This window comes from Tenrec ecaudatus, chromosome 18 (genome assembly GCF_050624435.1).
Source record: "Tenrec ecaudatus isolate mTenEca1 chromosome 18, mTenEca1.hap1, whole genome shotgun sequence".
Taxonomy (NCBI): Eukaryota; Metazoa; Chordata; class Mammalia; order Afrosoricida; family Tenrecidae; genus Tenrec; species Tenrec ecaudatus.
In genome coordinates, this window is record NC_134547.1 from 16,101,364 (window position 1) to 16,127,846 (window position 26,483).

The 26,483-nt window shown below is 46.9% G+C and overlaps 1 protein-coding gene across 1 annotated transcript in view; it reads left to right on the forward strand.

The window, feature by feature from the left end:
- Positions 1-26,483, forward strand: part of LOC142431619 (cell adhesion molecule CEACAM6-like) — a 74,760-nt gene that overhangs the window by 13,710 nt on the left and 34,567 nt on the right. Inside the window, exons 3-5 of the mRNA XM_075536637.1 lie at positions 18,727-19,083; positions 21,785-22,084; positions 25,249-25,527. Of these exons, the coding sequence (XP_075392752.1) occupies positions 18,727-19,083; positions 21,785-22,084; positions 25,249-25,527 (936 nt within the window). The remainder of the gene's footprint in view (positions 1-18,726; positions 19,084-21,784; positions 22,085-25,248; positions 25,528-26,483) is intronic.

Below are 26,483 nucleotides of genomic sequence, written 5' to 3' on the forward strand. Positions count from 1 at the left end.
AACATACAGGGCAGTTCTCCTGTGTCCTACAGGGACAGCATTGGTCTGAATGGACTCAGTAGCAGGGAGCTCTCAGGATTTAGATTCTCATTGGCTAGGTAGTTTGTTTCCCAGATTTCTTGGCATCAAACAACCAATGCTTGCAGTGCTGCACCAGTTAGTGGGAACATTGTGTTCTGAAACTAAGTGTCCAAGGGTAAACATTGTCCTTGTTGTTGTCACAAAGTCATATCCACTACTTGTCCCATCACTGTGTTCTCTCTCAACTGCATCCTCTCCACAGTAGAGGGACAAGGCTCCTTCCCTCCAATAGGCAAACCTGCATGCAATATGGAGGGCTCTGAGCACAGCGCATCACTAGACCAGCTTTCTGGAACCACAGCTTCTTCATTCCTTTCCGTGTGCAGAAGGGGGCCCGGTCTTGGCAGTGGTCAATGGGATAGCTCATAGGACATTCACGTCCTGGTAAGACCCAGATGAAATGTCCTTGATAGGATGCAATCTGTCTAAGAGGAAACTGCCCAGAGGTCACAGAGGTGAGGAGAGGGCTCTGAGGGCCCGGAGCTAAGAGTCTGACAAGGACCAGCAGTGAACGAACACAAACATTTTCAGAGGGGTTTCCTATCCCACTCATAGTCCTGACAACACCTAAGTGCTCCTGGACGGCTTTTCCCTAAAGGACAGGGTGAAATTCATGGCTCAGCACTCAAAGCCACTGTGGGGAGAGTGGTTGCTACTCAATATAAACGGGTGTTGGTGAAGAGAAGGTCTCTTCCCATGAGGTGTCACCAATACCTGGGAAACCACCTGCTGGTGATGACACAGACCAGGCTGAATCATGGTCCAGATTCTCTGTCCACTGCAGGTGTCGGGTCTGAAGGAGGTCAGGTCCTCTCTGCTGGGGCCATCGCCGGCATCGTGATTGCAGTTGGGATGCTCCTAGTGGCCTCCCTGGGATGTTTCGTGCTCTGCACCAGGACTAAAGGGTAGGAGGACTCACCCCCACCTCATCCCCTGCTCTTAGACTGATCCCAGGCCAGGAGGAAGGAGGCTCCACCTTCACATTGGGGTCCTGGCTCTCCATGTCCTCCAGCCCCTGTCACTCCCCCAAGGAACCTCCCCTCGTATTCTAGCCAGGCTCCTCTCTCACTGTGGACTGGCCTCTGACTGGTCCTCCCAGTCTCTTCATCTACAACGTAGGGACAATTATGGCCCCTCTCTCTGTGCAGTGCTAGTTCATTCAGACAACGAGCCCACAGTGCTGATGGGGAGGGAGTTAACTCAGTGAACTCCCTGCCATCACGGTGATTCTGACTCACAGCAATGCTACAGGATGATGTAGAACTGCCCTGTGGGTTTCCAACTGTAACTCCTTATGTGAGTAGAAAGCCTCATCTTTCTCCTGAGGAGAGGCTGGAGGTTTTCTTTCTTTTTCCAAATAATTTTACTGGGGGCTCTTACATATCTTATCACAATCCATGCATTCCTCCAGTGTGTCAAGAACATTTGCACATTAGCTGCCATCATCATTTTCAAAGCAGTCTCTTCCTACTTGAGCCCCTGATATCAACTCCCCATTTGTTCCCCCTCCCTCCTCCATGCTCCCTCATGAACCCTTGAAAAGTTATAGGTTTTTATTTCTATATCTCATCCTCTGTCTCTCCTCATCCACTTTTCTGTTATTCATCCCCCTGGGAGGGGGTTAGAGCTTTATCCTTGTAATAAATTCTCCCTCTCTCCAAACACCCTCCCCTAATCCTCCCTGTGTCTCTACCCTCACTGTTGGCCTCGAGGGGTTTGTCTATCCTGGATTCTCTGTGTTGCAGCGTCTTACCTGTGGCAGGGTGCATGCTCTGGTCTAATCTGATTTGTAAGGTAGAATTGAGGCTGGTTGTTTTCAGTTGCTAACCAGGCAATTAGCAGCCAGTGCATAACCACTGGACAGCAGGGCCCTCCACTCAGCAAGCAGGAGCTCCTGTTATTTATCCGAATTCACTCAAACAGTCCATGGAAATGCCTTTCTTGTGTTCTCTGTCCCTCGGAGTCAGTTTTCCGTAGCAGTGATTTCTGCTTGTGGATCCCTTTCTCCTCAGCCCATCATCAGTGTGGCTTCTTCTGGTCTTCATAGGGAGCCCTGATGGTGTAGTGCTCACACATTGGGCTGTGATCCACATGGGCAGCACTTGACACCAACAGCAATTCCGAGGGAGAAAGACCGGGCTTTCCACTCCCAGAAACAGTTGGAGTTTCACAAACTACTCCGAGGGCATCATTAAGGGTCAGGATTCACTGGATGGCAGCCAGAGAAGGTCTTTCTTAACCAGTTCTTGTTTTGTGGCCCCTCCCTGCTCCATCACCTTAATGATGGGGAGAGGAAATAGGCACCATACCGTGCCCCCATACAGGAAACCGGTTACCTTCTTCATCCCCTGTTCTGACCTCAAACCCTGTGATCCATCCCTGTATCCTCATAAGTAACCTGACTTTCCTATGGGCAGAAGCCAGAGTGATCCTGGACATCAGCAGCCCCCAGCATCGACGTCCAGTGAGTATTTGGTCAACCTGCTGAACTGCGAGCCCAAGTCCTTCCTGGGTGTTCGTCCATTCCTGCCCACCACCCCTGGTGCCTCTGACCTCCCTGTGGCTTCAGGACGGGACGCAGAGAAGCCTCAAGTCAGAGATCTCCAAAGTGGCCATGTCGGCTCTGCCTGTGGAACCTAGGGTTGGGTATACACCTCAACCTCACTAACTCCGTTTTTAGCCCTCAAATATCCCAAGTTACTCTCCCTAGGGGACAATCCAACTTTCCCAAATCTCTGGAGGCTCAGAGCCTGTCAGTGTCTCCTAAGGGATCCCAAATTCCTCTGCACCCTATGTCCAGTGCTAACTCTTGTGTCTACTCACCAGGTCGTGGAAAATCTGACAACTCTGCCTCCATGGTAAGCTCATCCCCTTCACATCAATTCACCAGGGGCTCCCAGTTGTGTAGGCTTTGGGCAGAGGGAAAGTGCCAACTCCACCTGTGGCACAGCCTCACTCACCACTCCTTCCAGGAAAATCCATGCAGTCATCCCTAACCTAGCCAAACCTGGGCCTCCATTGAGGAACAGGATCTATTGGGTAACCTGTCCCAGTCCCCATCTGCCCCGTGCAGCATCACGCTGTTGATAAGTGAGGACCTGTAGGCGAAGAGTGGCCCTTGGGAACCACAATCAGGAATCCTACACAACAAGGAGAAGTGGTGGAGAGGCAATGGGAAGGGAGGAGGTTTTGTTGCAGGCAGGGACTGATGGTCAAAACTCAGAATTGGTCACTCCTGATGAGAAGTGACCTGAAGACCAGGGATATGAGCTCTGGACCGTTATGGATGAGAACCGCTCAGACTAGGCTGCTGGCACGTGCTGCCAAGGATCTGTGCATTAACAAACGCTACCATACCTGCCTCTAATGTGCCCCCTCTCTCCTACACAGCACCCCCTGTACGCCAACCAGGCAGCTGTTCCCATCTATGAGGTGAGTGTGGGCCATGAATGTTCTAGACCTACAGCCCTAAGGGAGAGCACCCCTGACCCACCCTGCACCTGTCTCTGCCGGAATTCAGCAAACAGAAACCCATGTGACTGCTAGTGTGGTGAGCAGACAGAGGTCCCAGGAGGATCTGCCCGAGTAAAGCCAAGCCTCCGGCAGAGAAGACCTGGGTGGGACTCAGAGCAGAGGGGAAAAGCGGGCACAAGTTCTGAGCAGTCACAGGAGATTCAGAGTCCTCTAAATATTTGTTTGTTTACAGGATTTAGTAACACCAGACACAAGCATTTACTGTAAAATCCAACCACTATGAAAATGTCTCCAAGAACTGTTCCATGGAGGCTGAGAAGAGGTGACCATTTCAACCCTGACTCAAGCAGGATCAGGAAACAGTCCTCCCAACCGGCTGCCTGCAATAGGGCAGGGCGCCCAGGACAATGGACTCGATATCAATCTGTCCACCACAGACAATCTGGAAAAGACCTGATTACTGAGCCTCTTTCCCTCATTTTGTCTCTCCCTGCTCATGACAATGTTCCCTTCATAAAATTCACTTGAATATTGGGCCCATTCTTTTATCACCTATAATACCCTGGCATTTGTCCTGCAGGAACACAGGTAGGCCAGGGCATGGAGCCATCTGAAGTCCTCACAAAGATGACAGTGAAGAAGTCACCCTAGGTGGCGGTCACTTCATGGACATGAACCATCTCAGTCCTTGTGTATGCAGTGCTCTTATCTATTTCAGCCTCAGCACTGATGGCCGCCATCTGACATACTGTCTTTGACCTTTGGCGTTAATCCAGCGTATTGATCCCCTTTGGAACCTCTGCCATTCTCCTATCATCGCAGGTCTAGGCCTAAAGGCATCTGCGTGTCAGTGAGGTGATGGGCAGTCACCGAATGGGGATGTTGGGGTAACTCATGGTGGGAATGAGCCAGAAATCAAGACCCATCCTGACAGGTACTGTCAAGTCCTACACAGCACACTTTCAGTCACTTCTGTAAACAAAGGCAATCCTTTGGCTGAAGATGCTCACCATTGTAAGGCTTTGCTGACACTCCCTAAGTGTTGTCTTTTATCTGGTGATGTTTTGGTGCATCTTTGAGTTAGTTCTGAATCATAGCAACCCTGTGCACCCTGTTGGATCCTGCCCCATGCTCACATTGTTCATATGCCTGAGGCCACGGCACCAGCCACTGGGTCCGTGTAGCTCTTTGAGCTCCTACCTCTTTTCCCCTGCCCTCCCCCTAATTTTACCATGAATCATGTCCTTCTCAAAGCACTGACCTATCCTGAAAACATGTCCAATGCCTTTGAGACAATGTCTCGCAATCTGGGCTGTGAAGGAATACTCTGGCTGCTATATCTTCCAAGAAGGATCTGCTTGTACCATGAGAAGTGCGTGGAACTTTCCATATTCTTCTCCAGCCCCACAGATGCATCTGAATCCCTTATTCAAAGTCCAATTTTCATATGGTTATGAGAAATACCCTTGCTTTGCAATTATCTAAAGAAACATCAATGGAGATCAAAACCACACTGCATTAGGTCATCTGCCACACCAGACCTCTTTACAGCATGGGAAAACACTGAACAGAGAGAATCCTTCACCTCACTTTGTGACCGTGGAATCTCTATCTTTGGAAAGACTTCCCTGAAGATCCCGGTTTATTCTTCCATGAATTCCCACCGGAAATATCATCTCTAAGATACTCCAATTGCCTGGAAGACATAAATGGGGAGCTGATGTAAGCGGTTTACACTTACACCAAAGCGTGGGATTCACAAGAGCAGGACTGAACCAGGAGCATGCTCAGCTCTCCTCATACTACCCTGCTGATCCTCGGACAATGGAGGCCTCCTCTGGTCTCAGCTACTAAGAATAAAAGGAAACAAAAATGCAATAGAAACCCCTGCCCACATCCTTTGCCACACCCTGCAGGGCTGGTTGCTGCACCCACAGGGAGGCTGAGGGCCTGCTCCGGCCTCAGCGAGTCTCCCTGCCCTGCGACCCAGGCTTCTATGGGTGCAACATGGGAGACCTTTCATGCTTAACTTCTGAGCCCAGGCCCAGCTTTTGGAACCACAACCCATCACCCAGCATGGAGCTCCCTAAACACAGAATTCTACTCCCTGAGCCCTGGTCAAGGCTTTGGGGCTCCTGGACTAATCTAAGCTCTGGGACCTTGTATTCAAACCTCCTGGTGGAGTCTCATGCTAGTTTCAGGGTCCTTTGTCACATCCCACCCACCCTGCTGTTATCACTCTGCCTGTGAACACAGGGAAGGGGAACTGACTAGGGTCCCTCACAGTCACCACATCTTCCTCATTCCCATCCTCTCCATACCAACAGAGGGAAATCTGATCCCCACAGATTGGTCCTTCCCTGCTCCTGGGCTAAGGTCCAGCCTGTGCAGCATGCTAGAGGTCCTCGCACTCCTACACTCAGGTGTCCAATGGAGCTGGTCACCTCAGTGTCCATAGAGGGTCTCCTCCTGGCCAGGATGGGAAAAGACCCTTCCTCACAACCCACATCTGAATACTCACCCCTGCTCTCTCCCCAATCCATGTGCCCCACCGCCAGCCTTTGTCATCTCTCGTGGACACAGCAGCCATCTCCTGAAATTGGGACTGACCCCTGTCACCATAGTGTGTGGTCTTCTTCTAGGTCTCTCTCACATCAGGCCTGGGATGAAAATTTTTATGTGCTACCTTTGTACAAATCCATTTGTACATTGACCTCTGACCAGCATGCATATCCTCTGACCAGAATCTCATTTTTCAGAACTGTGAGTCCTTGCAGGGCAGGACCGCGATTGTGCTGTCTTGACTGAGACCAACAATGAGTGCACAGCCTAGCATATGCTGCTTCAGGCACATGTGCTCCCTGGGTGATAGCAACACCGCATGTGGGAGAGTCACATGCATGAGAATGCTCACTATAAAGCCCCTGGTGAGTATGAAAAGTGGGGAACATCTCTGACTGAGCCCACAGTGTGCTTAAGGCACCACAGTTGTGTTAGTTCAGGTGGAATAGAAAAAACAAATTCATAGAGACTCATATTTGAATAAGAAAGAGATTTATATATAAGAGAAATTGAATATTTAGAAAACATCCCAGCCTAAACCAGATCAAGTCCATAAATCCGGTATTAGCCCATATGTCCGATATGAATGTATAAAGCCCTCTTCTGTCTCAGAAACCACATGCAATGTCGCTGAATGCAGAAAGACCACAGGCCAGTGGTTGGAAGTCTTATAGATTCAGTTGCTTTGTAAGCATGTCAGCAATGTCTGGGATATCAGCCAGTGAATCACCATCCTCATGGTTCCACCACCACCAGACCAGCATACCATGAGAGGAGTTTCCAACTCACATTCCAAATTGCTAAATACTGGTTGGCTAGTGAAAGAGTGAAACAATAGGAAGATGCAGTAGTAGCCTTACCCCCAGTGCAGCTACCTATGTGTAGTTAGAAGAAGCACTCATACTAGTCCCCCAAAGATAGAGCCCAGTGCTTTTTGACTCTCTGGAAGATGGCTTCAAACTTCCTCTACACCAAGTAAACAGCAACCAGTCCACACAGAAAACAAGAGAAACAGAGGACAATGCTGGAAAAAGTCATAAACCCAAAGACGTGCATAGAAGCAGACATTCACCTGCCACAGATAGAAATCTTTAGAATGCTTCTTAGAGTCATACAGGATATGAAGAAAGCAATACAGAGAAAGGATGAAATGATAGAGTAGATAAAGGCTATGCACCATAGAGAAATAATAGACCTAAGAGATGAAATAACAAAATTCAGTGCAAATTGACAGACTTTTTCAACCTACTGGAGGAGGCAGAGAATTGCTTAAGTGACCTAGAGGATAACCAGGCAGACTTCAACAAAGGGGAAAGACAGTCAAATAAGACAATCAGAGAAGCTGAAGAAAATGTGAGAACCATGTTTGATGCTATGAAGATTAACATAATTAGAATAATTGAGCTACCAGAACAAGACACAACAAAGAAGTCAACAACTAAAATTGTGAGGGAATGCCTAAAGGAAAATTCCCCCAGCTTTATAAATGAAAATCAGGCAGTCTTTCAGGAGGCCAAAAGAAAACCAGACTGAGTCCCAAGAAGTCACCCAGACACATAATAGTTCTCCAACTCTGAGGAAAAGGAGAAAATCATGAGAGCAGCTAGGGAAAAAGTAATAGTCACACATAAAGGTACCCAAATAAGAATATGTTCAGACTTATCAGCAGATACGATGAAAAGAGGAGAACACTGAGTAACATATTCCAAAAATTGAAGGGAAATGACACAAACCCAAGAATATTATGTGCAGCCAACTTATCTATTAAGATAGATGAAGAAATAAGAGTCTTCCCAGACAAGGAAAAATTTAAAAATACATTTAAAAAACCCAGCCCTACAAAAGATCCTTGCCCACTCAGTATGGGCAGAAGATCAACACTCATGAGCACAAAAAAGAGACCATCACACAGAACAACTCCACTTAGAGGGTGACAAAGAGAAAACAGCTCTCAAGATAGCATAAGGGCCAAGCTGGAAAGAAGGTAAGAATGAAACACACACACACACACACACCACAAACTGATAAGATTGGTAGGTAAGAAAACACAAAAGGTATAAGATGACATCACAGAATCCACAGATGGATGTAATAACACTGAATATCAATGTCCTGAACTCAGGCATTCAAAGGCAGAGGCTAGCAGATAGGCTTAGAAAACATAACCCATCATACTGCTGCCTACAGGAGACACATCTCAAGCTTACAAAACACAGACTGAAAATTAAAGGCTGGAGAAAAACATACCAAGCAAAGGGCAATTTAAAAAAAGCAAGGGTAGCAAGTTTAATCACTGACAAAATTGATCTCAAGGTGCAAACCAACACAAGACAAGGAGGGGCACAATATAATGTTCAAGAAAACAGTAGACCAGGAACTAGTAAATATAATAAATATATACCTGCCCAATGAGAGATCCCCAAAATTCATAAATCAAATGCTCCAAAAGATGAAAAAGGAAATCACAGGGTCAACAATTACAGTAGGTGACTCTATGAAAAAGATTTATCACAGGGCAATAAAATTAACAAGGAGGCTACAGATCCAAACAGCATAATTGGGTGACTTGATCTGATATATATTTTCAGAGCTTTCCATTCAAATGCAAATAAAATTCACATTCTTTTCAAGCCCACATGGCACATCCTCAAAGACAAACCACATGCTGGGACATAAATCAAACCTGTGTAAATTCAAGCACTTAGAGGTTATACAGATATCTTTCTCTGACTACTATGGCTATAAGGCTGGAAATCAACAAAAAGATGATGAAAAAACAAGGGCAAACAAGTGGAGAATAAATAAATCTCTATTGCAAAAGGAGTGTGTATTGGCCCAGATCAGAGATGAAATCAGGAAGTTTCTAGAAACCAATGAGAATGAAAATACCACGTACCAAACATGCTGGGACACAGAAAAGGCATTTATCAGAGGAAGTTTGATAGCAATACCTGCACACATGAAAAAGAAAGATGGACTTATCATTGATATGCCGTCACAAACTTACACCAATTAGCGCCGAGTCAACAGGACAATCCTATGAATAAAAAAAGGAAAGAAATAATAAAAATCAGGGTTGATAAAGGAGAGGGAAAAGAAGAAAACTATGGAAAAATTAGTGCAGCTAAACGTTGGTTCTTTAAAGGGATCATCAGAATTGTTAAACTGTTGAGAAACATAACCGGAGACAGGAAGGAGCAAATTTCAATAGCAAGGATGAAGGTTGAAGTAGGGGACATTACAACAGACCCCAGTGAAATCAAAAGGACAATTACACCATACTGTGAAGGCCTGTACTCCAATGAATTCAACAACTTGGAAGACATGGACAAATACTTGGAAAGACAATCCCTCCCTAGACTATCACCAATGGATGTCAAGAATCTCAACAGACCCATAGCAATAGAAGAAAAAACAAGGTTATCAAGGGATTACCAACAAAAAATCCCCTGGGCCAGATAGTTTCACAGAATTCTACCAAGCATTCAGGGGAAAACTGTCACCAATCCTACTCTTCTGTAGCATAGAAAAAGATGGAAAACTCCCAAACTCTTGCTATGAATCTAGTATAACTCTGATACCTAACACAGGCAAGGATCCCACAAGGATTGAGAACGATAGACCACTATCCTTAATGAACTTTGATGCAAAAGTCCTTAACAATATACTGGCCAATAGTATACAAAATCATATGAAACAAATAATTCACCATAACCAAGTGGAATTCATACCAGGGATTCGGGGCTGATTGAACATGTGAAAGACCATTATTATTACTAGCCACGTTAGAGAAACAAATCCATGGACACACATATGTGTATAAGAAAGAGATTCATATACAAGAGCAATTGAACATTGAGAAAACATCCCAGCCCAATCCACATCAAGGTCATAAGTCCGATATATGCCCATATGTCTGATACCAATCTACAAAGTCCTTTTCAGACTCACAAAGCTCATTCAATGACACTGAATGCAGGATGATCACGGGCAAGTGGGTAGAAGTCTTTGGATCCAATGGTGTTGTAGCCATCTCAGCGCTGGCAGAGGTCTCTACATGGCTTCTCCAGCTTCATAGGTCTGGTTGCATCAGGTTAGGTCCATGTGTCTTGTCAGCTTCAATGTCTCCCAGGATGTGGCAGAGATAGAACATGGCAGAGAGAGAGAGAGAGCAGTTTCCCCTGCCTCCAATCAGGAAGTACTGGATTTGCCAGAATTTTCATGAGAAGACCATGTCCACACAGAGGCCTCACTGACTATGATCTGATTGACAAGCTAGACTCCACCCCTACAGTTTTAATCTTCAAATTGACAAATGATTATATATCTACCACATGATGCTATCCATAGATGTGGAAAAAGCATTAGACAACATGCAACACCCATTCCTGCTGAAGACACTCAAGAAGATAGGACTAGAAGGAAAATTCCTCAATGTCTGTGATAGGTAGGTTTAACATGGCTAATGAACCCAGGTGAGATTAATTGAAGGGTGGAAAGAAAAATGGCTCGATGAGAGCCTTGCCTTGCTTGTCTCTTGATCTTTGAGGATCAGAGCAGTGTGCGGCTGCCTTAGCTTGTTCTCTGCCTCAATTTGCAAGCTACACGAACTGTGGGACACCTAACCCGTGGACTGTGTTGCTGGAGTTGGGGTGACTTCAAGACCTGCTTTGCCATGCTACTGAAGTATATATTGCTTGTCCTGGGGACTGTTGGACCATGTCATCTGATTGAGTGTTGGTGACCTGCCTTGCTGTTTGCTGCCTGTGGCTGGATAGACTGAATTGCTCTACCAAGGACTACCTGGTGGCCCTCAAGGCTTCAAGGACTGCCAGTGTATTAGCTGTTTCACAGAAGTGCATTGCACTGAATCATTTGTACTGCTTTGTAGATTAATTATGTGTTTATTTCTTATGATATATATGTTGTTAAATTGGGGAATGGAATGCAAGCTCACCTTGGGCGCACAGAAGAATTACGACCAGTTGAGATGCAAAAATGGCAAAAGGAGTTTTATTTTTCTAGCTCAAGCTAGGGCTTCTTTCCCTCCACTGCCCAGCGCAGCGGGGACCCAGCATCCAAAGGGGATCAGCCCCAAGTTCTTTGTTCTCCAGGCTTTTATAGGGTTAAGGGACAAGGGGCAGTCCAGGGTTATTATTCTTTAAATTTATTGGAGAATATTTCTGGCACCAGTCTTGTCCGGCAGTGACTGGCCAATAGGGTTGCGTGTGTCCTCCCGATTGGTCTGCTGACAGTGGGTGGTCACCTGTTGGACACTGTGTCCCATTGGTCAGCGTGAGTCAGGCTACATCAGGCGGTGGTTTACGTCTGTTCCAGGAACCTGAAACTGAACCTTAGGCCCTTTCTGAGAAACCGAAAGAGACCCACCTCAAACTTTGGTTTTCCACAGCCTATTCTAGCCCTAACCCAGTTGACCTATACTTGTGCCCCACAATGTAAATATATATAAAATCATTGGTGTCCTGGTTCTGTTTCTCTAGAGAACCCTGTCTAGCATAATACCATGCAAGCTCTATATGAAAAATCAACAACCAGCATAGTAATCAATAGAGAAAGGACCATTTCCACTGAAAAGGGAAACAGACAAGGATACCCCTTGTCCCCATTGCTATTTAACATCATACTGGAGGTCCTAGCTAACAACACAAGGCAGAGAAAAGACATGAAAGGTACTCGCCTAGGGAAGGAAATGGTAAAATTATCAGTATTCGCAAATGATATGATTTCATATATTGAAAATCCCCAAAAGTCCACAAGTGGAAGTTGGAAATGATAGAGGCAGAGACAGGATACAAAATCAACAGAGGTGTATTGGACTATACACACCAGACAAGTTCAAAGAAGAGGCGATTAAAAAGATGGTGCCCTATACAATAGCCAAGCACAAATGGAAATATCTAGGGATATACCTGACTTTAAAAAAAAAGATTTATACAAGGAAAACTAGAGAACACTATTACAAGAAACCAAGAGTGACCTCAACAAATCAAGGAATATCCCATGCTTGTGGATTGGAAGACTGAATGTAGTAAACCTGTCAGTTCTGCCAAAGGCTTTATATACGTTTAAGGCTATCCCGATATGAATAATACCAGCCTTCTTTAAAGAATTGGAAAAACTGATTACCAACTTCATATGGAGAGGGGAAAAAAGCCCAGAATTAGCAGAGAACTCCTCAAGAAGAAGGACAAAGCGGGGGCTTGTTCTACCCGACTTCAGCACCTATTATACAGTCACAGTGGTCAAAGCCGTGTGGTATTGGTATAATGACAGATACTCAGACCAATGAAAAAGAACTGAAAACCCAGAAATAAAAGCATCAGCATAAGGGCAATTGTAACTGTTATTTGATAAGGGCCCCCCAAATATCAAATGGTAAATGGATGCCCTCTTCAACAGGTGGTGCTGGAAAAAATGGTTACCTACCTGCATAAAAATAAAGCAAGACCTTTATCTCACTCAATGCACAAGAATAAACTCAAGGTGGTCAACATCTGGAGGTAAAACCTGTAACAATCAGGGCCATCAATGAGGGAATTGGGACAAACATGAGTACTTTGGCTCAGGGAATACACTGGCTGTCAGAAATAGGGAAGGACACAAATAAGGATGAATCACTAATTGACAAGGGGGATATTCTGAAGATAAAATACCTGTGTTCATCAAAAGAATTCATTGAGAGAGTAGTAAAAGAGCCAATAGCCTGGAAAAACATCTTTAGCAATGACAGATAGACAAAGGTCTTATTTCTAACATCTACAATGCTTTGCAAGATTACAATAAGAGAAAAACTAAAAAAATAATAATATAAAAAATTTAAAAAAGAGAAAAACTAACTGACCACTAAGGAGGTGGGCAAAGGACCTGAACAGAATTTTCACAGGGGCAGAAATCTGAATGTTCAACATATGAGAAAATATTCCGATAATTAGCCATGAGAGAAGTGCAAATTAAAAGAACCATGAGATACCACCTAACACCTTCAAAGATAGATAGCCCAATTCAAAAAATCTGAAAGTAACAAGTGTTGGAAGGGTGGTGGTGAGATAGGAACTCTCATGCCCTGCTGGTGGACCTGTACGTATGTACAGACATTATGAAATCGATTTCGCAAGATCTAAAACAGATGGAAAGTGAGTTACTATCAAACCCATCAATCCCCCTACTGAGCATATAATGAGTAGAGACAAGAAAGAAACCATGGCCAGACATCTGTGCTTCAATGTTCATTGTGGCACAGTTCACAATTGCAAGGTGTTGGAAATAACCCAAATTTCCATCAATGGACCAAAATACTATAGTACATACATAAAATGGAGTACTACGCATCCCTAAAATGTAGCACATTGCCGCAAGGGAAGAACTGGAGGAAATCATGCTTAGCAAGTAAGGCAACCACAAAAGGACAAGTGCAACAGGGAGTCCACTGAGGGGAAGGGGTTGTTTATATCTCCACAAGAGAGGGAGAGAGAGAGAGACCAGGCTTCAGCCTGGTGCACCAAGACATGAATACAACATACTGGCATGCACCAGGGAGCTAATAGGTCTGTGGGGCCACCCCCAGTCTCAACTATGTGGACTCTCCCCTGGCAGGAAAAGGCACTTTAGAGGATAGCACTGAAGCTACAGCTTTGGAAGAGGGGCGCGTCTAATTAGAGCACACAGGAGAAATGAAAGGGAGGGGAACACACCCTGGACCACCAAGCCCCGAGGATGATATTCTTGCTCAGAGCAGACAATGCACAGAGAGAACTGTAGGTCTGGCCCCACCACGAGACATGACGTCCCTCACTGAACCTTAATGCTATGGGAGACAACACTGGAGACACAGTGCGGGAATTGTGCCCAATCTGACCCCATTACACTGGGGTGAAACACCAAGGGCATGCAACAGAGTAGCAAGGGGAACAAATCAACGAAATCCCCAGAGAATACCAAAAATAGACTTTGGAGACAGAGTGTAGCATCCCATAAGACTCCGCTGCAAAACACTCATAAAGGTCACAAACCAGACCTGGAACCTTTTGTAGGCTTTTCCTTTATTGACATTGACTTTCTTTTTGTTGTTTCTATTTTGTTTGTTTGTTGTTGTTGTTATTGGTTTGTTGGTTTTGTCTTCCTTTGTTGTTTTGTTTGGCTTTGCCTGGCTGTTGCATTTATTAATGTCTCTGCATGTCTATCAAGATAAGATAGGCGAAATAAACAATTTGGAGATGAAAACTATGGAACAGACCATTCCCAGGGAATACAGGAGAAGAGGAGGTGGGAGAAATGGAGGTGGGTAACCAACACAGGGACAATGGAACATGTGAATGAAAATCAATGAAGAGAAATGTGTAGGATGCCTAGTGGGGCCTAATCATGGGCAATGTAGCAGCAAGGAATTACTAAACCCAAATGAAGGTCGAACATGATGGTGGGACAAGAGGGAATTAAAAGGAAATAGAGGAAAGAAGCATGAGCCAAGGACATTTATAGAGGTCTAAATCCAGGCATGCACACATGTAAATATATTTATATATAATGAGAGGGGAACAGATCTATGTACTTATATCTATATGGCAAGAATCAAGGTAGTAAATGAACATTGTGTCTTGACTCAAGTACTCTCACAACACAAGAACATTATGTGATGCTCACCTTCCTGATGACATCACTGAAGACAGATTGGGTGCATAGGCAATGTGGTGAAGAACACTGATGGTGCCCGGCTATCAAAAGATATAGCATCCGGGGTCTTAAAGTCTTGAAGATAAAAAGTGCCCATGTAGCTGAGAAGCAACAAAGCCCAAATAGGAGAAGTGTGCCAATCTGTGTGACCATGAGGTACTGAATGGACCAGGTACCAGACATCTAAGACCCAGAACAAAATACGAATTGGGGAGGTCCATGGAGTGGAGACCCAAGGCCCTCTGTAGACAATTGGACATCACTTCATATAAAGGTCACAAAGAAGTCAGTGTGCAGTGTAGCACCGATGAAACACACAACTTTCCTCTAGTTCTTTAATACTTCCTTGCCCCCACTATCATGACCTGAATTCTACCTTACAAATTGGATTACCAGAGCATGCCCACTGCTACAGATAAGAGTCCAATCACAGAAAAACCAGGATAGATAAACCCCTCAGGGTCAACAATGAGAGTAGAGATACCAGAAGGATATGGGGAATGAGGAGGGTAAAAGGAGGAATCCATCACAAAAATTAACATATAGCCCCCTCTCAGGGGGCTGAACAATAGAAAAATTGGTGAAGGTCGACAACGGACGATATAGGATAAAATATTAAGCTAAAACTTATGAAGTGTTCATGAGGGAAGGTGGGCCAGGGAAGGATGGGGGGAAATGAGGATCAGATATCAATGGCTGAAATAGAAAGAAGATGCTTTGAAAATGATGATGGCAGCATGTGAACAAATGTTCTTGACACAACAGATGATGGTGTAGATTGTGATAAGAGATGTTATAGCCCCCAATAAAAGTTTTTAATTTAAAAAAGGGGGAAATGGCCATGGTATAAATTCCAAAAATTAGGAACAATCAAACTGGCCTTCAAAAGGTGAGTGAATACACAAGCTACAAGATGGATTCTTATTGCATAATGAACAGAAAGGAGCCATCAAGTTATAAAACCTAAAAATTTTAAACTTCAACGCAGTTTAAATACATGTTGCTTAGACACAGAACCCAGTAGATCAAGGCTACATATTGAATGATTCCAACGATAAGAGCGTCTGGGAAAGGAAACACTGGGTTGTTGCTTGGTGTCCTCAGTTAACACTCAGCAACCCTGTATGCAGCCAGACAGAACTCTGCCTGGCCCTGCCCCACTCCTGCAATCCTTGTGATCTTTGAGCAGGTTGTTGCAATCATTGTTCAATCTTCATCTCTGAAGGCCTTCCTCTTCTTCATCATCCTGCTGCTTTTCCTAGCAAGATGTTCTTCACAACTAGTCTCTCGGTAAGGTGTCCAAAGTACACGAGGCAAAATCTTCTCATCTTAGATTCAAAGGATCATTCGGGGAAAACGATACAGACGGTAAGAACCTCATTCTCTCCTAGGGCTGGGGGAGTGAGGGAGGGATGAATTCATGGAACACTTATGCGTTTGGGGGCAATGGAACTATTCCGTATGGCACAGTAATAAAGGATGAACGATATTCTACAATTGTCAACACTCCCAGAACTGTAGGGCACAAAAAGTGAAACTTCCTGGTTAGTGAAAATGTATCACTATTGGTCCAATTGTACAAGCATGCCATATCTAGATAAATATAGACCCCATATAGAAATTTCACTATAAATGAATGTATACCAGGGGGCTATACATTTATTTCAAAGATTCTGTCAAAGATTCTTTGTGGAAATATTTTGGTCACTTATCACATGGATTACTTCTTCACCCAGTGTGAGGTTCAACAAAACACTGGGTTCACTGACCAGACCCTTAGTTATGGGTTCCACTTGGCCCCAGCTCTGTTGACCAGTGGGGTTAACAACTCTCACCTTGGTATCCCTGAGGCCACACTTCTACTGTGGACACCCAGGACAGACACTTGACAAGCACACACTGGTCTGTCCCCAGGCCAGCAGGGTCTGAGCCTCATCAACAGTCCTCAATCCAAAGTCCTCCTCACTCTCAACCCACCGACTCTAGACTCTGTCAGCGCCTCCATCCAGTCACACTCTGCCCACTTGAAGGTTCTTCTCTCTGAACCAGGCTCCTCATTCTACAACCTCCCTCATTCCCTTGATAACATCCCTCATGCTCAGGACTCACACAAAAGGCCTCTTCCCACCTTGAGTTAGATACTTTGTTGTTGATGTTTGCTTTCTTTTCCATCGTTTGTTTGGATCATGTTCTTGTTGGTTTGCCTACTGATAAAGGATGGATATGGGAGGCAGCTTGGTGGGGGGCACAGTGAGCAGTGGTCCAGCCACATTTCAGGTGGCGCTGGCCCTTGGGTGGAAGGGGAGGCAGGGGAAGGGAGTCATGAGCAGGCAGCACTATGGACAGGAGAATATATTTGGGGGAGACAACCAGGGAGAAATCCTTCTGTTTCCCACAGGTATCAACATCTCTGTGACACATCAAAAGCAGTTCTCAGAGGATAATTTGTGGCAATGAAGGCACACATCAAAGAAGAACCATGAGAACTGTGCCCCCTGCCAAGACTCTGGGAAGGACACAGCCCTGGAGGCCTAGGTCCAGCACTGGGCTCACCCCAGCAACCAGGGTGGGGTGGGAGGGGGAGGGTCAAGGCTGAGGAGTCAAAGGCAGCAGTTCACAGGGAAGCTATAGTCCATACAGAGGAAAGGAAGGAAGATTAGAGGCAGTAGTGAAAAGAGAGGCCTCCAAGAATAGACCGCACCCCCAGTCCACATGACCTGTGGAAGCCCCGCCCGTGGACAAGGTGTGGTGCTCAGAGGAAGGAAGGACAGCAGAGCTGACACCTCTGGGGCACCAGCTTTGTGAGCAGCTCTGGGGCCGGAGTTCTTCCCACAGAGGGAGCAGAGAGCAGCAGCAGGGACCCATGGAGCCCCCCTCAGTCACTCCCAGCAGAGGGCACAGCTCCTGGCAGGGGACACTGCTCACAGGTAAGAGACAATTCCCTGGGGTGGGGAGAGTTGGAGAACAGAGATGGGCTGGGGTTTCCCGAGGAGGTCAGGAGTCTGGGAGGTGACAGAAAGCTCCTGAGAGAGTGGAGAGGATGCAGAAGGGGGTTCGGCCAGAACAGGAAATGTCAGGGAAGTGGAATTGGTTAAGAAACAGAAAAGGTCAAATGTGCTGCTTTCAAGTCAGCTCTGCCTCACAGTGATTCTGCAGCACAGAGGAGAGCTGCCCTTGGAGTTTCCAAGGCTGTGTATCTTTCCTGAAGCAGAAAACACCGTCTTGCTCCCGAGGCACAGCTGGTGGGTTCAAACTGGTGTCCTTGTGGTTGGCGATCCAACGCATCCCCCATTGTACCATGAGAACTGGTAAGGGTAGTAACACCTCAAGTGCAGTATGTTTCCCAAATTAACTGTCCTAACAATGAATTTTTTAAATTCATAGCATTTTTTTAACGTATGTCAATGCGGTAGCTAGAGAAAACTTCAACAAAGGACTCTAAACAGTGTCCTTGCCGACCCACCTCAGAAATGGACGAGGAAACACCGGGATGTGGAAGAGAACCTTCACTGACTCCTCCAGGGAATTTGAGCCCAGTTTGGACACTAGGGGTACAGCCTGCCCCTCCCTCCATGAGGCTCACATCTAGAGGAGAGGGAAAGACACAAGCAAATACATTTCCATGTGCACCATGGAGGACACAGAGCAGGGACAGGATGGACGTGGGGACAGAGGTCTGTGGATACCACTCAGAAGATTCCACTGAGTGTGAGCAGGCCACTGAGGGCAGTGAGTGAGCCCTGCAGACACCTGGGGAGAGTGTGAGAAAAAGAACATCACAGGGTCTAAGGCACTCAGTGGTGCTGACCTTCAGAAGCTCACTCCTTGTCCCAGGGCTGAGAGGGACCTGCTCCGACTCAAGGGCCAACACCCTGGTCCCCGTGCTGATGTCACTTTCTCTCTCTCTCCCCCTCCTAGTCTCACTGTTACTCCCCTGGAGCCTGCCCACCACAGCCCAACTCATCTTGAGATCTGTGCCCCGTGCTGCTGCTGAAGGACAGGATGTTCTCCTCCGCAATCCTTCGCGAGCAGAGGCTTTAATCTACACCTGGTACAAAGCAGACAGCTTAGTGAACAAGAAGCAAATTGGAAGATATGCAGTATTATCTGGAACAGTTACTGAGGGGCCAGCCCACACTGGTCGAGAGAAAATATACCCCAATGGGGCCCTGCTGCTGCAGAATGTCACCCTGGCAGACACAGGATCCTACTCACTAGAAATAATAAAGACAATTGGAGAGCCTGAGACACTGACTGCAGAGATCCATGTATTCCGTGAGTCACTCCTCTCTGACTCTGGCCCTGGGGAGGGGTTAATTCTACTTTAAGGTAATGATGGACCAGTTGGGATCTGTTACTAAGCTGCACTCACTGCTCTAGTCCATTCCTGGATTTGAGCTGTTCCATCAGAATTTCTCTCCTGAATCTGTGCCCTGCAGACAATCCCTGAGGAAAGGATCCTCTGAGGGGCATTAACTAAGCAAGGGGGGATCACTCATCAATCCTGCCCCCCCTGCTGCACATCACCTGAATGTGACCCTGGAGCATTGGGTCTGGTCCTGGCCTGAGTGACTCCGGGGTCCTCACAGACAGACTCATGCTCCAGAAGGCCTTTCCACACCCTGTCCTAGGCCTGATGCCTCCTGAGCCTGGGGAGCCTGTCACCAGGATTCCCTATTCACCCCCTGGGCAGGGCTGACTAGGAGCAACAATTGACTGACTTCGGAGTCTTGGGGCTCCTGGAGCCAGAGCTCAGCTCCAAGAGCTGTTCTAGTCAGTGAATAATAAACTGTGTCCTTCCCCTGAGGGTCAGTTTGGAGACCAGAGGTAGACCAGTGCCCCACATCATTAGCTGACTACCCTAGGCAATTTAGATGATTTCACGGGTGGGCAAGTGTCCCCAGGAGGAAGAACGAGGGGAGAAGATATTATAGGTAGTGTTTCTCCATCTGATGAGCCCTCTGGTGAGTGGAGAAGATAATAAAGCAAAAGATAAAACTCACTGTCATCGAGTCAGTGCTGACGTATAGAAACCCTCTAGGATAGGGTAGAACTTCCCCTGTGGGTTTCTGAGACTTTCACTCTGTCAGGAAGGATGATTTGTGCAGCTCCTCTGTAGCTAGCTTTAAGTAAGATGAATGTGAATATGGTAAGGTTCAGTCAGATAGCCTTGCAAACTAGATACCATTTATCCTTTTATTGATCTTACTGAGGGGAAATTGAGGCATGGAGAGAAGAACTGCTGAATCAGGCTCACAGGGACCATGACTATCAGATCAATTTCACACCGAGATCTGTCTGCAGCCACAGCCCTGACCTTTCCCCCAATTTGGGTGGCCGTATTGGGGATGGGCCCTGAAAGCAGCCACAGGTTCAGATGCTTTCTTCTTAGACACCCCCAGTTAGAAGAAAGAGATGTTTATGGGGGTGGGGGTGGGAGCAGGGAAGGGGTCAGGCAAATGAACAGTTTGTGCTGTTTTACCTGAGAACGACGTTACTTGCAGTAATAATCATTACGTGGCAGGCATACACAGACCTCCACATCTATAGAGACAGTGCAAGCGCACTGGAGGGGAGTCATGCCTGTGCTTGCCGATGGAACTGTGCTGTGTCTCTCCCACCAGAGCTAAAGGAGAGGACTTTGCTTTCTCTCTCCTCAGGCACACGTGATCCAGCGGGGAATAAATTTCCCTAAAGGAAGGAAGGAGGGAACAGTGAGTGAATAAATGAATGATTCACAATCTCTCTGGGAGGAGTCAGTGACAAGGGCCTCTTCTGCATGGACTAACATCAGCTCTTCTAGTGGGATGTCTTCCCTCCTTCTGTATGTAGATGCCTCAGGATTCCCCTCTGATCCATTCTATCCCCTCAGCAGGCTCACCTGTCTCTCCCCACGAGGGGAGACCCGGATTTCAAGCTGTCTTCAGCCTCTGCCTTTGTTGGTGTTTGATGTTTACTGGCATCAGAGCTTATCCTAAAAGTGGCTTATTCTAAAAGGGTCCAATTCCTTCCAGCAATTGGATCTTTGGCTCATTGATAATCATTTTCACATATGGGAGAAATTTCAACATTTATGTAACCAAATTTATATTCAAGTCCACTCCACATAAGTGGTCCATCAGGGCCAGACCCACGGCAAGTGCATGCTCTCCTCACTTCCTGCTAGTGACCGCTCTGCATGTGGAACTGTCCACATGTAATTCAGGATCCGATAGGTAGACGTTATCTCATCTGGTCTCAGCCATGGAGCAAGGCACATTAAAGACCCAGGAGAGAGAAAGGGGTCCTATTTCCAAAGCCAGGCATTCCCTGCTTATTCTTTCACTCTTTTCTAGAGCATTCCTTGGTTTCAGATCAGTAGGCCATGGCCTCTCCTCAGTCACCATAAAAGATTGAGAAGAATTTCCTCATTTTCTGACCTCCTAGTGTGACCCCTGGATTGACCACTGGGCTTACTCCTACTTTTACTGAGTACAATTTCCACTCAGAGCACCCAGTTACCAGACCAGGCTGCCCCCTATCTTCATATTGGAGAGTAAGAAGAAGTCCCGTATTTACCCACATCTAGAATATTGTTCAACAAAAGTTTCAGGAAGACACACCTGGGCAAGACAATGTGGAGAGCTCGGGAACTGCAGCACACACAAGTTCCAGAAAAGGAAATTGATGTCAATCGAGCAGCCAGCTGATCAGAGAAGAGCCAGGAGAGGCCGTGGATGAGCTTGGATCTCTAGACCTGCTCCTTCAAGAAAATTTGAGAAAAACTCTGAGATATTTTGCAGTGATGGAATCAGGAAATCAAGATGATAAGCCTTATATTCTCTGATACTCAAATTGTCAAACACTTTTCTAACAACAAGCATGTTAAAGCCTCCAGGTTGGCTGCAAGTAGCACAATGCCAACTCGATTGGAAGCTGCCTTTGAGGGAATCAAAGGTACCAAATGAGGTCATCCTTTCTCTGTTTTATCTGAGAGGGAAGTTACCCAAAACCTCCAGCAAGAGCAGCAGCTCCGACCCTGTAGAGGACCAGGGCTCTGTAACCTTATTGTGTGAACCCGAGACTCAGAACACAACCGCCCAGTGCCTGATACACAATCAGAGTCTCCCGGACAATTCCAGGCTGGAGCTGTCCATGGGCAACAGGACTCTCACTGGACACACTGTCACAAGGAATGAATCAGGACTTTATGAATGTAGAACCAGGACCCCAGTGAGTTCCAGCCATAGTGACTCGTTCTTCCTGAATGTTCTCTGTGAGTATCTTCTGTTCCCCCGTGACACAGACTTCAGCCCAATTCCACACTGTCAGAAGCCAGTCAGCGTTAGGCTACTCAGGTCTAAGTACATGGACCATCAGTTCCTGGACACCCAGGCTGGCCATGGCATCCTTTCTGAGAAATACCAACAAGCAGAGTCATGGAGGTGATGAGAAGGGATGGGGCTTCTCCCGGTCAATGACTTTGCCAGGGTCAAAGCTTGAGCTGGAGAAGCAGGTCAGTAGTCTCAGAATCAGGCTGAGAGAAGTAAGGGGGCTTATAGTGTGGGACTTTTTAAAATCAAGAGCCAGAGAATAGTTTTGACCCTTCCCTCCAGTTACATGACAACATGGCTTTGTTATGTTTGTTCCAGATGACCCAGACACCCGCCCCTGCCCCCGCCCCGCCCAATCTCCCCCTCAACTGAGTATTAGTCTCCAGGGAAAACAACATCAGCCTCACCTGTCAAGCAGTTTCTAACCCATCAGCACAGTATTCTTGGTTTATCAATGAAACCTCCAGGCAATCCACACAGCAGCTCTTTGTCTCCAACAGCATTGTGGGAGACTGTAGGAACTATGTCTGCCATGTCCATAACCCTGCCACTGACCTCAATAGAACCACAGCCAAGACTCACAGCGTCTGCTAAGTGGCTCCCTGGAACTGCAGCCCTGAGCTCTGAGGTGGAGGCCAGTCTGCTTTTCTGAAAAATCCTAAAAGGAGTTATTGTCTAGGCTCACGGAAATCCCAAATTCTCTCCCTCACCCCTCCCACTGCATCCCAGGAGACTCCTGGCTCCGCTTGCTCTTTTATTTATCAGAGCAGACCTTGGATTCAGACTGGAATGTAGGAGGGAGCTCTCTCAATCTCAGGAAACTCCTAAGAATATAGGAGGTGGGAGGTGGGGTGGGGGATCGGGGTGGTGGGGTGGCGGGGTGGCAGGGTGAGAGTTTCATAGTGGGGGAAGGGGAAATATGCTCAAGGCTCACTACTATCTTTGTCACTAACTGATCCCTTTCCATCTTCTCTTTGTTTTCTTTCACGGACTCCATATCTTCCGGATCTTAGTGTGTATAGTGAGCGTCCTATGACAGTGCACAGGAGCACATGTTCGTGCTACGAGAGGCTGACACAGCCCCAGAGGGGTGATGTGCTAGCTGGAGCTCTGTCCCCTGCTCTGTTCCCTAGTCCTCCCTCCCCAACCTGGTTCAGGCCCCACCCTGGTTGCACCAAGCAGTATGGAGCAAATGTGCAGCCAGGAGAGCACTCAGCCCTCAGCGCTTCAACCTCGCCAGGTCAGGCTGCAGGGAAGAGGGAAAAGCCTGGGACTGAAGCATCTGATGCTGCATCTACCTGTAAAGTCTCAGCTGTCGAGGCTGCGTGACACTGACACAGAGCACTCACAAAGGAACACATTGTGTCACGAAGTGTGGGTCAATTCAACCCAGAAGTCTAGTCGATTCAACCCAGAAGTCTCTGCATGGAAGGGAAGGGGCAGGGCCACATAAAACCTGTGAAAGCAGGAAGCCGTGCACATAGAGACCCTTCAGAGAAGAAACTCAATTGTTTTTCCCTCTAGAAAGAGATGGAAAAGGATGAGATGGCACTCACTCAATGCTGAGACACTTTCCAGACCCAGACATAGGAGACAGTCCCGCTGACTTCCGGCTGTCACGGGTTTCCTTAATTTATAGAGAGGGCTGAGACTCTTAGCCTTTCTTAAACTCTAAGGACACATTGCAGTGGGGTAAATCTGCTCAAGAACGCTTTAAAGCAGAGGTTCTCAAGCTGTGGGTCGCGACCCCCTTTGGGATCAAACTACCCTTTCATAGGGGTTTCCCAATTCACAACAGTAGCAAGACAACGGTTATAAACTAGCAACAAGTATATAATTTCACACTATGAGGAATTGTATTAAAGGGTCGTGGCATTAGGAAGGTTGAGAACCACTACTTTTAAAGTATTGCAAAGTCAGGATGTTACCTTGGGGGCTAAGGTGACCCAAATCATGGTATTTTCAATGCATGTCAAAGTTGGTTATAGCATGAGGAAGACCAAAGAGTCAATGCATTTGAAGTATGGTGTTGGTGAAGAATACTGAACGTACCAGGAAGAAGTCTGGCATGGAAGAAGTATAGGCAGGATGCTCCATAGAAGCAAGGGCTGAGATTTTATCTCAAGTAAGTTGGACATGTTGCCAGGAAAGAATCGTCTTGGTGAAAGACATCATGCTTGGTAAAGCAGAGGGGCTGGGGAAATAGAGGCAGGTCCTGGACAAGGTGGATCGACACACTGGCTACAATGGGCTCAGACATAGGAACAGCGGTGTGGGGGTGCAGGACGGGCGGTGTTCTTCTCTGCTGTCCATAGGGTCTCTGTGAGTCAGAACCAACGGGACAGAGCGGACAACGGCTTCATGACTGTTTCTCTCTGGACATTCCTGCACCTGATGCTCAGCCCACACCCTGGAAGCAACATTTTTCAGACTGTGAAATACTTTAGAGAGGAAATTCTCTGGTTTCTAAAGCCATGAAGATCGGCCAGTCTGTGCACATTCCCTCACACCTCAGCTCAGTGCCATGAAGTCAGTGCCGAATCACAGCACCCTGTAAAACTGGTACATCTGCCCCTGTGAGTTTCTGGATGGTAACTCTTTAAGGGAGTAGAAAGCCAATCCCACTGAAGAGATGCTGGTGGGTTCAAACTGCTGACCTTGCAGATCACAGCACATGTAACCACCAGTGTTCCTTATCCGTCACATCCTGTTGAACAAATGAGAAACACTTTCCCATCTGTTTCTTAATCTGCCCTGACCCTGAGCTAGAGGCATGGAGCCTGCACATTCTACAAAAGAGGAACCTGATCCCTTACAAAAACACAGGAGGGGCTAGAAAGGCTCAAAACAGTGTCTCCAGAGAAAAATAGCTCCCAGTGACAGGGGCATTGGGCAGATGGGCTGGGAAGAGGCCTGGTGCTGGGCTGCTACTTCCTAGTGAGGGCAGAGGGGGCAGTTGCTCTTACAGACACCAAGTAAACAGACGCACCACCTCTGTGGAAGGTTAGCACCAACCTCTGGGCCACCTTTAAAGCTCATGGTGTGGCCTGTAAGCTGGCTGAGCGCTCCTAGGAAAATGGAGATCCCCAGGCCCAGGCCTCCTCTCACTCCCCTCCTGTTTTTCCAGAGTCCTTGACCAAGCCCTCCATCCAGGCCAGCAACACCACAGTCTCAGAAATGACAGGCCCCGTGGTGTTCACCTGCCTCACCAAACACAACGGAATCTCTATCTCCTGGTTCCATGAGGGTGAGAGACTGCGGCTCACGGAGAGGATGAAGCTGTCTCAGGACAACAGCTCCCTCACTATGAACCCTGTCAGGATGGAGGATGCTGGGAAGTATCAGTGTGAGGTCTCCAACCCAGGCAGTGCCATCAGAAGTGACTCCCTCATCCTGAGTAGGAGTGGTAAGTGACACTTTATCCCCTCCTACATCTTCTCAGCACAGACCAAGTCTAGCCGTGGTGGGCGACATGGGGAAATGTCCCCAGGGCCAGAATGTCAGTGAATAGATACTGAGGGTAAGCACTGGTAACGTGGTCCAGGGCGGGCGCGGAACCAAAGCTGTGTCCAAGTTTCCTACAACATCACTGACCAGCAGGTGTGGAGTCGTGCCAGATCCTGAATTCCTCTGAGCCTCAGGTTCCTCACGGAAAACGGCACTAAGAGCGCTGCTTTATAAGCTCGTGTTACAACCTGAATGTGCTCCTCAATTAGACTGTTGGCAAATGATCCATGAAAAATAATGTTCCATCAATGTTATGATTTCTAACTGCTACTTACATGGCTGCTATGAGTCGGGTGGCGGTGAGTTTGGGGATTTGATTCTTATTATCCCTGAAAGCAGGACGGCTTGAAGTCAGATGCCAGATCACCCTCATACTGCTCTCAGACTTCGGACAGGGTTTTTTAACCACCCAAGACTCACATTTTCATCTGTAAGATGGGAATCCTATGTACCTGACAGAATGACCGTAAAGACCAAATGTGGGACATGTATTCTGCACAGACCCTGATGCACAAAGCTCTCAATAAATACCAGCCAGCGTCGGCATCTACCACGTGTCTGTCAGTTTGTCTCACCGTGGTGCCTTGTGTGTTGCTGTGATGCTGGAAGCTGTGTCACTGGTGGTTCACATGCCAGCAAGGTCACCTGAAGTCGACAGGTGTCAGGGGGGCTTCCAGACAAAGAGCAGACAAAGAAGGAGGAATCGGCTGCCCACTTCCGAGGAGGTGGCAAATGGAAATCTGATGCCTAGTTTTGAAACACTGTCATGAACTGAAGGCCTAATGAATGGAAGCAGACCACTGTCAGAGAGAGTGCTGAAGGACGGGCCCCTTGAGTCAGAAAACACTCCAACTG